Genomic DNA, 12,502 nt, shown 5'->3' on the forward strand with positions numbered 1-12,502 from the left:
GCAGGGACAGGGCACTGACAAGCGCTCTCATGTCATTCCATGCTGCAGATGGTTGCGCCCACTAACAACTGGGCCTTTCAAGGCAGAATGCTGAGCTGTACGGTGTCCATTTTAGGACAAAATGCCCAAAAGAGCTTACGATCTACAAGGAGAAAGGGTTGGAACACAAGGTGTGGGAGATGTAGTGCAGGGGATGGCATTTAGCAGCCTGCTGGGGTTATGTTACACTAACTGAGGGGAAGCTTCTCTAAATAAGCGCTTTTAGAGATCATTTGTAGGCAGAGAGATTGGGAGAAAGTGTGGGAGCGAATTGCAGAGAAGGGGGGCAGCCCTTGCAAAGACTTGATCATACCTCCCAACTGGCCTTATTGTCGCGGGACAGTCCCTCTTCTGACAGCTCAGCCCGCAGTCTCGGATTCTTACTGAAAAGTCCCTCATTTCCCTTTGATCTCCTGCACTGAAGCTAAAAAAGATACAAATTTAATTAATAGTAGCTTTTGGCAGAGCCCAGAGGTCTTAACGAGCTTCACCTGCACTTAGATACATTGTTTCTCATATTTAATTAAATAAGGGGGCTTTTGGCAGAGCCCAGAAATCTTACCAAGCGTCACCTGCCCTTAGATACATTGTTTCTCATATTTAATTAAATGAGGGGGCTTTTGGTAGAGAGCCCAGAAATCTTACCAAGCGTCACCTGCACTTAGATACATTGTTTCTCACATTTAATTAAATGAGGGGGCTTTTGGTAGAGAGCCCAGAAATCTTACGAGCTTCACCTGCACTTAGATACATTGTTTCTCACATTTAATTAAATAAGGGGGCTTTTGGTAGAGAGCCCAGAAAGTTAAAAAGCCCCCCCCTTTGCACTGAGATACAATTGTAACTAATAAGCTAAACAGGTCTCTTGGGGGAACTGAGACTCGCAACTTAAAGGGCAAGTTCACCTTTTTCAGCAAAAATGTTATAACATATAAAACAGGACCCCAAAAATGTGTTAAAACTTTAAATAACCTGCCAAATTTTGTCAAATAGGAGTGGTCTTTAGGGGGTGTGGTCGCAGAAATGGGCCTGGTCAAAAAAATTCACTGTGCTGTGCTCAACATTTGTTTTTGTCCCTCTATCCATTTGGTTTGGTCCTGCCTGCCCCATTCTTCATGCTGCCTGCTATGTTAGTTATAAACCATCTCCTCATACTTTTTCCTGACTAGTCCCAGATCCCCCAGGGTTAATGTAAAACTACAAAACTACAATACCCAGCATGCAATGGGAAGGACGAGTGTAGCAAGAGGCTCCTTTTTATACTACTAGATTACTATACTGTTTTCAGCTTTTCTAGCTTCTCAGTTGCAACCAGGGACAGGCCAAGGTGGCTGGGCACCCTAGGCAACCTCACCTCGCCCCCCCCCTCCATTTGCCTGAACAACTGGGGGGCTGCACAGTGACACAGTTGGGGGGGGGGACAACTGGGGGCTGCACAGTGACACAGTGGGGGGGACAACTGGGGGCTGCACAGTGACACAGTGGGGGGGATAATTGGGGGCTGCACAGTGACAGTGTGGGGGGGACAACTGGGGGCTGCACAGTGACACAGTGGGGGGGGATAATTGGGGGCTGCACAGTGACACAGTGGGGGGGATAATTGGGGGCTGCACAGTGACACAGTGTGGGGGGGACAACTGGGGGCTGCACAGTGACACAGTAGTGGGGATAATTGGGGGCTGCACAGTGACACAGTGGGGGGGCAACTGGGGGCTGCACAGTGACACAGTGGGGGGGACAACTGGGGGCTGCACAGTGACACAGTGGGGGGGGCAACTGGGGGCTGCACAGTGACACAGTGGGGGGGACAACTGGGGGCTGCACAGTGACACAGTGGGGGAGGGGCAACTGGGGGCTGCACAGTGACACAGTGGGGGGGACAACTGGGGGCTGCACAGTGGTACAGTGGGGGGGGGACAACTGGGGGCTGCACAGTGACATAATGGGGGGGACAACTGGGGGCTGCACAGTGACACCGCGGGGGGGGGGAGGTGGGAGTGCAGTGACAGGTATTGGCGTCAGGGGCAAGAGAACCAGGACTAGGGGTAGGCAGGAGAGGTACCTGCCTAGCACCCCCTGCCACCATTGCACCCTAGGCAGGTACCTACCCCTAGTTCCGGCCCTGGTCCCAACCCATCTGCACTAAAATCTCCTTTCTGCTTTCTCACAGGATCTTGCAGAGAGTTGTAGTGCAACACACCCTTATGTATATAATGTCGGGCGGAGGAGGGCAGCAGGGTTGCCAGATCTAATATTCCTAACCAGCCAAAGTCAGTCCCAAAACCAGCCAAATGCCACTTTAAAAATAGCCCAATATGTGCAGCAAGAACAAAAAAATATAACAAATAAAAGAATACATGTGGAAAAATATGCCTTCTTTCAAGCATACCCATGCCCAGTTACCCTGCCCGCTGTGTGACAAAATCAGGGCTGTCTCACGTAAAGGGGGACAGTTGGGAGGTAGGTCAAAGCAAAAATGGGTTCAGAATATTGCCTTAACCCCAGGAATTATATCTATATCTATATATATATATACTGTATATATGGGTGTGTTGAACTACAGCTCCCAGAACTCCAAGCAATTCTAAGAGCTATAGCTTATGTAACAAATGGCTGCCCCTCCCTGTACAAAGTAGTGGTACAATCTCATACCAGACAATATAGATTGTAAGCTCTACGGGGCAGGGACCGCCATCCTCTTGTATTTGACTCTTAACTCTTGCAACTGTATCTTGTATTTATCTGTATTTATTGTTAGGGCTCTGGCACAGGGGGAGATTAGTCGCCCGCGACAAAACTCCCTGTTCGCGGGCGACTATTCTCCTCGAGTTGCCTTCCCCTGCCATCCCACCGGCGACTTAAATTTTCACCGGTGGGATGGCAGGGGAAGGCAACTCGGCACACGCGGCGGCACGATTTCGCGCAAATCGCGAAAAAGCCTCGTGAGGCAACTTCGCCGATTTGAGCGAAATCGCGCCGCCGCGTGTGCCATCCCACCGGCGACTTACATTTTCGCCGGTGGGATGGCAGGGGAAGGTAACTCGGGGAGATTAGTCGCCCGCGAACAGGGAGTTTTGTCGCGGGCGACTAATCTCCCCGTGTGCCAGAGCCCTTATACTTTGTATTTATCTATTATTATCTTAATAACCCCCTGTTTGTATTAATGGATTCTACTGTACAGCGCTGCGTACATAAGTAGCACTTTATAAATAAAGATATACATACAATGCAGGGAGTAGGCTGTAGGCAGCACAAAGTAGAAAAGGGAGCTTCTAACTACAGTCCCATTGCATGCTGGGTAATGTAGTTTTCCATTAACCTTGGATGTAGACTAATTGTTAAATGCAAACTACATTACCCAGCATGCACTGGGAAAGGCTCGCCAGGTACACTAGGGAAAAAATACTTTGTTGAGTTTCCCAAGTACAGAGTTGCCAAGGTTCCAAAAAGGCTTTGTACTCGCCCGAGCTTTAAATTAGTAGCCCAATTTGGTGAAAAAATGCCAACCTAGCAACCCTGGCATAGGGTGGCTCCTGTCCTGTGAATGAGGAAGAAAGGGGAGGGGCGGGCACTAGGGCTGGGGGCGGGGCTCCATGCAGGACACTGACAGCATAAACTTTCATGTCATCCCGTGCTGCAGATGGTTGCACCCACAGACAATTGGGCCTTTCAATACAGAATTCTGTGCGGTGTCCATTTTAGAACATCTGTGCATCGTTTTCCCCTTTTGAAATCTCTGTATTGCTGAGAATAGGACTTCCTGGATGAGCATAGATGGGGCAGGGAAGCTTTAAACAGGTTGGGCAGGCATGAGGGAGGAAAGGGTTAAGTAGTTTTGTGAAAGGAGCAAGGGGGAGGGGTTACTGGGGCGGAAAGGAAGCTGCTCACACAGAACTAGTCAGTCAGTCAGCGGCAGCAGCAGTAGTGTGTCCCACCAGTATGGCAGGCACGGAGATATTATTATTATTATTAACATTTATTTATAAAGCGCCAACATACCCCGCAGCGCTGTACAATAAGTGGGTTCCATACATTGGACATACAGAGTAACATATAAAGCAATCAGTAACCGATACAGGAGGGGAAGGGAGCCCTGCCCAAAAGAGCTTACACTCTACAAGGAGTAACATATAAAGCAATCAGTAACCGATACAGGAGGGGAAGGGAGCCCTGCCCAAAAGAGCTTACAATCTGCATTATTATTATTATTATTATTAACATTTATTTATAAAGCGCCAACATACCCCGCAGCGCTGTACAATAAGTGGGTTTCATACATTGGACATACAGAGTAACATATAAAGCAATCAGTAACCGATACAGGAGGGGAAGGGAGCCCTGCCCAAAAGAGCTTACACTCTACATTATTATTATTATTAACATTTATTTATAAAGCGCCAACATATCCCGCAGCGCTGTACAATAAGTGGGTTACATACATTGGACATACAGAGTAACATATAAAGCAATCAGTAACCGATACAGGAGGGGAAGGGAGCCCTGCCCAAAAGAGCTTACACTCTACAAGGAGTAACATATAAAGCAATCAATAACCGATACAGGAGGGGAAGGGAGCCCTGCCCAAAAGAGCTTACACTCTACAAGGAGTAACATATAAAGCAATCAGTAACCGATACAGGAGGGGAAGGGAGCCCTGCCCAAAAGAGCTTACAATCTGCACTATTATTATTATTATTATTAACATTTATTTATAAAGCGCCAACATACCCCGCAGCGCTGTACAATAAGTGGGTTTCATACATTGGACATACAGAGTAACATATAAAGCAATCAGTAACCGATACAGGAGGGGAAGGGAGCCCTGCCCAAAAGAGCTTACACTCTACATTATTATTATTATTATTAACATTTATTTATAAAGCGCCAACATATCCCGCAGCGCTGTACAATAAGTGGGTTTCATACATTGGACATACAGAGTAACATATAAAGCAATCAGTAACCGATACAGGAGGGGAAGGGAGCCCTGCCCAAAAGAGCTCTCTACACTCTACAAGCAGACATGCTGACCCCCCCCCCAGGCCTCAGGCACACTTCTTCCCTGCTAAAGGGCTGTGTTTGCCTTGGGCTGGAACAGAAGCACCATAATGTGCAGCATTTATAGCCTTCTTCTTTGTTAAGCTTTAGTTCCCCTTTAACCCACATTACACAAGTGACTGCTAAATGAGCACTAGTAAGGGAAACTGGTAACAGCACATCTATATTGCAGCTCTTGTGTATGATTATGTATCTTTAAAATTACTTTTTTCCCTCCTGTATTGTACAGGTATGGAACCTGTTATCCAGAATGCTCGGGACCTGGGGTTTTCCGGATAAGGGATCACCTGTATATGCACTAAACCTGATTGTGGGGATAGGGCATTTACCCCTGCTATATAATCGCTCAGTACATTTAACTTTTTGTATGCTGCAGAAAGGCCCATTCTTTGCAATTGGTCTTCATTATTTATTTTTTTTATATAGTTTTTGAATTATTTGCCTTCCTCTTCTACATCTTTACAGCTTTTACAAAGGGGCTCACTGACACTAGTAGCTAATAAACTATTGCTCTGTGAGCTTACAGTTTTATTATTGTTAATTTTTATTATTTATCTTACTTTTTACCCCCCCCCCCCCCCATTCATATTCCAGTCTCTCATTCAAACTGCTGCCTGGTTGCTAAGATAAACACGACCCTAGCAACCAGAGAGCTGCTGAAATTCCAAACTTGAGAGCTGCTGAAGAAAGAACTAAGTAACCGAAAAACCACCGGGCAGTTGTTTTTTTTTTAGCTATCGGGGTCAGCGGCCCCCATTTAAAAGCTGTAAAGATGTAGGAGAGGAAGGCGAATAATTCATAAACTATAAAAAAAAAATAATAATAATGACCAATTGCAAAGTTGCTAGGAATAGGACATTCTAAAACATACAAAGAGTTAACCTAAAGGTGACCCCCTCCCCTTTAACGACCTGCCTCTCCTCTAAAGAAACTTGGGCAACTGATCCCAATCACCAGTGACACACTTGGGTGAAAATGTCCCTGTAGACGGGAAGTGTAGAACTACTGTTGGTATGGCCTGTGATCGTTCTGTGAGGGGTTCCACATCCTGCGCTATATGGGAATATAAAGCCAGCATAGCATCCTTGTTTAGCCGGAATTTTTCTTAATGCCCAGGCTGACAAATTGGGCAGACCTGGACCCAACCCAAACCCACTGATCCGCAACCAGCCACCCTGCTATGCCCCTTTCCCAGACCCCCTATCTGACCCTATCCGTAGTGGGTTGCGCAAAAGTGACGTCACAGTGGGCTGGAAGTGATGTCACTCCGGAGGCAGATCAACTAGGTAAGAATAAATAATTGCATTACCATTGGGGGTGGGAAGGCAGGAATATTTCCACACTTATACTTCTGCACTTGAGCTGGGTAACCAAGCAGGATGCCTGTGGGAAAACCTGCATGGTCAGGGAATCAGGGACTTTCCGCCCCAGACCTGGACCCAGGGCCGCCATCAGGGGGGCACAGGGGGGACATTTGTCCCGGGTCCGGGCAATCATCACTTTCTCTTTTTCCTTTAATCTATTATGGGCCCTGTCAGTAATCCGATTGGTTGTGCCCTGTGCGTATGTGTGATGTCAGTACGCACAGGGCGCAACCTTATAAAAGGGTCTCGCGGAGGAGTCCAAAGTCGCCAGAGTTGCTGCCACCGAAGAAGAGGCACTGTCCATGGGGGCAATTGGGGGAACTGACTTCAGGAGGGAACTATGTATGGGGGCACCGTCTTCAGGGCACTGGCACTGTCCATGGGAATCATGGGAAGAGCCATTAGTGATAGGAATCATGGGAAGAGCCATTAGTGATAGGAATCATGGGAAGAGTCATTAGTGATAGGAATCATGGGAAGAGCCATTAGTGATAGAAATCATGGGAAGAGCCATTAGTGATAGGAATCATGGGAAGAGCCATTAGTGATAGGAATCATGGGAAGAGCCATTAGTGATAGGAATCATGGGAAGAGCCTTTAGTGATAGGAATCATGGGAAGAGCCATTAGTGATAGGAATCATGGGAAGAGCCATTAGTGATAGGAATCATGGGAAGAGCCATTAGTGATAGGAATCATGGGAAGAGCCATTAGTGATAGGAATCATGGGAAGAGCCATTAGTGATAGGAATCATGGGAAGAGCCATTAGTGATAGGAATCATGGGAAGAGCCATTAGTGATAGGAATCATGGGAAGAGCCATTAGTGATAGGAATCATGGGAAGAGCCATTAGTGATAGGAATCATGGGAAGAGCCATTAGTGATAGGAATCATGGGAAGACCCATTAGTGATAGGAATCATGGGAAGAGCCTTTAGGGATAGGAATCATGGGAAGAGCCATTAGTGATAGGAATCATGGGAAGAGCCTTTAGTGATAGGAATCATGGGAAGAGCCTTTAGTGATAGGAATCATGGGAAGAGCCATTAGTGATAGGAATCATGGGAAGAGCCTTTAGTGATAGGAATCATGGGAAGAGCCTTTAGTGATAGGAATCATGGGAAGAGCCATTAGTGATAGGAATCATGGGAAGAGCCATTAGTGATAGGAATCATGGGAAGAGCCATTAGTGATAGGAATCATGGGAAGAGCCATTAGTGATAGGAATCATGGGAAGAGCCTTTAGTGATAGGAATCATGGGAAGAGCCATTAGTGATAGGAATCATGGGAAGAGCCATTAGTGATAGGAATCATGGGAAGAGCCATTAGTGATAGGAATCATGGGAAGAGCCATTAGTGATAGGAATCATGGGAAGAGCCATTAGTGATAGGAATCATGGGAAGAGCCATTAGTGATAGGAATCATGGGAAGGCCGTTTATCACATTAGTACTTAGAGGCATGTGACGCTGCTATACACACAGCCAGAAGAAATGTAAGTCACATTGTGCCAAAGCTTCGCTGATATTTATTATTTCAGCTTCAGAGAGAAGATGTTCCGTATAGTGATCCTCACGTTGGCTCTGGGTAAGTCCCCTGATCCCCTCATGTCTTAGCCCTGTCCTTTGTTTAAACATAGGAACTAATGGTGAGTAAAGCATCAGGGTTTATATATTTATACATTGTCTCCTTATGCACCCCTTCCCCAGTGTAACCAATCCCAACTGGGCCAGCCTTTCCCCATAACTGAGCCCATTCCCTTTATCAGCTTAGTCGCTCTTCCCTGTACTTTCTCTATTGCATTACTGCCCCCCCTTATATATTTATATATAGTGACCCCCCCTTAACTGCCCCTTCCCCAGTGTAACCAATCCCAACTGGGCCAGCCTTTCCCCATAACTGAGCCCATTCCCTTTATTCGCTTAGTCGCTCTTCTCTGTACTTTCTCTATTTCATTACTGCCCCCCCTTATATATTTATATATAGTGACCCCCCCTTAACTGCCCCTTCCCCAGTGTAACCAATCCCAACTGGGCCAGCCTTTCCCCATAACTGAGCCCATTCCCTTTATCAGCTTAGTCGCTCTTCCCTGTACTTTCTCTATTTCATTACTGCCCCCCCTTATATATTTATATATAGTGACCCCCCCCCCCCCTTAAATGCCCCTTCCCCAGTGTAACCAATCCCAACTGGGCCAGCCTTTCCCCATAACTAAGCCCATTCCCTTTATTATTTTAGTTGCTCTTCTCTGTACTTTCTCTATTCCATTAATATCTTTGTGTTACTGTTGATTACAAAGGGATTTTTTTTTCTTCTACAGCTCTGCCAATCATGGGGAAGGGTAACGATGAGGGTAAGTACCTTTAATTCTGATTACCAGAATACAAATATGTATTATGATTATTATAATCATTATTAGCAGAAAGGCGACACATTGTTGTAATCTGCATACTTTTGCCCTAGAATGACAGCACATTTGTGCCTATTGCTACATGCAAACAGTAGGCAGTTGCGGTCAGGCTTTTATTTTTAATATATTTTACAATAAATGATTACTATGATTAAACAGGACCAACTCCTTTGCACTATAAAAATATAAAACCACAATTACTCTGTCCAGGTTTGCAGTTTGTGTATTGTGTATAGCGGCATAAAGGCAACACTAATTATTCTTAATCTTTATAACCACTTCTATTATCCGGATTGCTTATTATCTGGGGTTTTCCAGATAAGGGTTTCTCTGTAATTTGAATCTCCATATTTTAAAGGGAAACTACACCCCCAGAATGAATACGTAACCAACAGACAGTTTATATTATATTAAGTGGCCTATTAAAGAATCTCCCCAAACTGGAATATATACTGTATATCAGTAAATATTGCCCTTTTACATCCTTTCCCTTGAGCCGCCATTTTGTGATGGGCTGTGTGCTCCCTCAGAGATCAGCTGACAGGAAGTGATGCAGCTCTAACTGTAACAGGAAGTAGTGTGGGAGCAAAAGGCAGAACTTTGCCCATTCATTGGCTGATGGGGCCTAGCATGTATGTGTGCCTTGGATAGGAGATCCCATACCTTTTGTGTTATCAATTGAAACAGGCTTATGCCACCTGTGGTGTTTTTCGGCAGGCCGAAAAGCACTTTCCAAGATTTCGCCTTCTACTTGTAGCTATGTATTTCTGCCTGCACTGCAAGGCAAGCATTATCAGCCAGAAATACACTATGGGGCCTATTTATTATGCCGTGTAGAATTAAATTCACCAAAAAAAACAGTGTAAAATGCCGTGTAAAATAAATGGAGACGTTCCCCGTCTGAACGCCAGATTTCAATTTAAAGTTTTATAGTTTCAGGAGTTTTATCAGTTATCTGGTTGCTAGGGCACAAATTAACTTAGCAACCAGGGAGTGGCTTGAATGAGAGACTGCTATATGAATAGGGGAGGGGCTGAATAGGAAAATAAGTTACAAAAAGTAACAATAACAATAAAACTGGAGCCTCACAGGGCAATAGTTTTTTGCTCCCGGGGTCAGTGACCCCCATTTGAAAGCTGCAAAGAGTTAGAAGAATAATGAAGACCAATTGAAAAGTGTTTAGAACTGGCCATTTTATAACATACTAAAAGTTAACCACCCCTTTAACGTTAGGTCTGGTACAACTAATTGCTCATACTGTTCCAGGGAAGCCGAGCAGGAGAGAGTATATTGCCGCAAAAAAATAAATATACCCCAGTTTTATATTATTTTTTGTATCCCGGTGAGTTTTGTCTCTCTCGTTCCTTTGCAGAATGCCCCCCCGGCAAGTACTTTGATGCCTGCGGCAGGTCGTGCCCGCCCACTTGCGCCACGCTGGACAGACTGGAAACCTACGGCAGCAACTGTTACCCCTCGTGTGTCTGTATGCCGGGCACCGTGCTGCCCCATGAGGGCGCCGAGCAGTGTGTGAGGATCGCAGAGTGCCCCCCGGTGGGTCAATAGGGAATCACAAATGATTGTGTATCTAATGCCAAGCCGTGAATTCAAGCAATTTCCCAATAAACAGAACACGAGGAGTCCGTATGGGCTTTGGTTTTGGTGATTTGGTTCCCCCGGCAGCGTCTGCCATTAAATAAAGAGGGAGAGGAGAAGGTGCTGCCTGGGGCAACGTTGTTTTTAAATATGAGCATTTAAAAAATGCTTGTAAAAACATTAATATAAACACTGACTCATTTCAGGTGAAAGAACCGTAGCCATAGGCTATCATCGATCATGTGATATAAATGGGCACACAGCGCCATCGAGCAAGCTGACACATTACTGGCGCCTATACAAAGCCAATTCCTTAGCAAATCAAAGGGGAACTGCACCCAAACACAACTTTAGCTTTTGAAATTCCCAGCAACTTTGCAATATACATTGATTAAAAAATATGCAGCCTTTCCATTATTTCTAAAGTAATAATATGGTTTGGAACAGTTCCCTAAGCCCAGCCCCCTGTTCCCCTGCTGATATGGTTGCCTTCAGCCTGCCCCCTCCCAATCCCACAATTCCCTGCTGCACACGTGATGCCAATAAGGAAAGGAACATCCCAGTGCAATGCATTGTGGGTTATGTAGTTCCTGTGTGCTGTCTGTGAGCTGTGGAGAAGTTGTTACAATGTGTAACATCAGTGTTTTAGTCCCTCCTCCCCTGCCAGGATTTCAAATGATGCAGAAAGAGAAGAACTGATTTACAGCTGGATTTCAGCATATAAAATGGTATTTATTCCTACTTTGTGAAGGAACAGATTACAGGGATAGGGATATTAGGGGTTTCTGTGTTGTGTGGGGCTCTTTAACAAATTTTGATTGGAAGTTCCCCGTTAAGAAGGAAGTTATACACTTGGAAAAGCTGTCTCTTTCTATGGGAGGACAACAGGAGATGATTTGCTTAAGTTTTTATTATGCAGCCCCCAGTTATTCACCATGTAAACCCCGATATTCCCTATTATCACTGATTGGCATATTAATCAAAGGCTAAATGAACAGTTGGCTGGAGTAGAATAATCAAAATGATATGAGCTTAGTCCCCCCCACCACCACCATTCGTGGCTACAGAGCTCTAATGAAGAGAAAATCTAAGAAAATATACTCCAGCCAACTAGCATTCTAATGCTTTCTAGGAAAGGGGCATAAACTCCTTCTCTCACCCAGTAGGCTGGCACTGATACAAAATGGTCCATTATCAGAGCTGGTTTCCAACCAGCCAACATTGCACCCATGAAAACTTCATACGCAAATGCTTGCTCCCACCCATTTACCTGTGTTAGCCCCCTGCACCAATTTGCCATTGCACCTTCTCTAATGTATAAGATGCCGGGCAAAAAAATAGTTCCTGAGGGTGCTTTTCTAAGCACTTTTGCCATTTACGTTATTATTTTTCCCAGAATCAGCTCTATTTAAGTTTTTATCTGAGGCTTTTCGAGCAGAGCAACATCAAAAGCATCCTTTGTTTTCATCTCTGCATCTCTCTGTCTGTACAGTTACAGGAAACGACCAGCAGGTGGCGCTGTGGTTGCAAAATTTATTATACTGGCAGTTGATAAAAAACTTAAATAGCTTTGAAACTGTAAAAAAAAAAAAATGTGTCTCAAAGTTTACTTATTCTTTAGCCAACGTTGACCGAGAAAAGTATGCACCTTATTTACGTCTGCACGTGAGCTGGTAAGTAAAACTGTGCTGCACCTGTAGAAAAGAATTGATTCTGGCAAATTGCACAGATATTTGTACTAGGGATGCACTGAACCCACTTCTTTGGGTTCAGCCGAACCTCCTAACCCACCCAGCAGGATCCGACAGGGCCGCCATCAGAAATCACGGGGCCCCTCACAACAAAATTTTCAGGGCCCTCCTCCTCCCATGTCCTGCCCCCTAATGGCCCCTCCCCAAGTGACCCCTCCCATCAGTACAAAGGACACACAAACATTGGTAGCCAGGGCCCCCCTAATACATTGGTGCCCAGCAGCAGTGCCCCCATAATACATTGGTGCCCAGCAGCAGTGCCCCCCTAATACATTGGTGCCCAGCAGC

The 12,502-nt window shown here is 45.4% G+C and overlaps 1 protein-coding gene across 2 annotated transcripts; it reads left to right on the top strand.

Moving 5' to 3' along the window:
* The first annotated feature begins 6,065 nt into the window (after positions 1-6,065).
* Positions 6,066-10,511, top strand: LOC101734536 (cysteine-rich venom protein 1-like). Of its 2 annotated transcripts, XM_004916408.4 has the most exons (4): positions 6,066-6,383; positions 8,001-8,047; positions 8,781-8,813; positions 10,243-10,511. In XM_004916408.4, the coding sequence occupies exons 2-4, from the start codon at positions 8,014-8,016 to the stop codon at positions 10,431-10,433; spliced, it is 258 nt and encodes an 85-aa protein (XP_004916465.1). In that variant the 5' UTR covers positions 6,066-6,383; positions 8,001-8,013; the 3' UTR covers positions 10,434-10,511. The 2 variants fall into 2 exon arrangements, with proteins under 2 accessions (XP_004916465.1, XP_031761953.1); XM_031906093.1 differs by lacking the exon at positions 6,066-6,383 and having other exon boundaries at positions 7,949-8,047.
* The last annotated feature ends 1,991 nt before the right edge of the window (positions 10,512-12,502 follow it).

This window comes from Xenopus tropicalis, chromosome 7 (genome assembly GCF_000004195.4).
Source record: "Xenopus tropicalis strain Nigerian chromosome 7, UCB_Xtro_10.0, whole genome shotgun sequence".
Taxonomy (NCBI): domain Eukaryota; kingdom Metazoa; phylum Chordata; class Amphibia; order Anura; family Pipidae; genus Xenopus; species Xenopus tropicalis.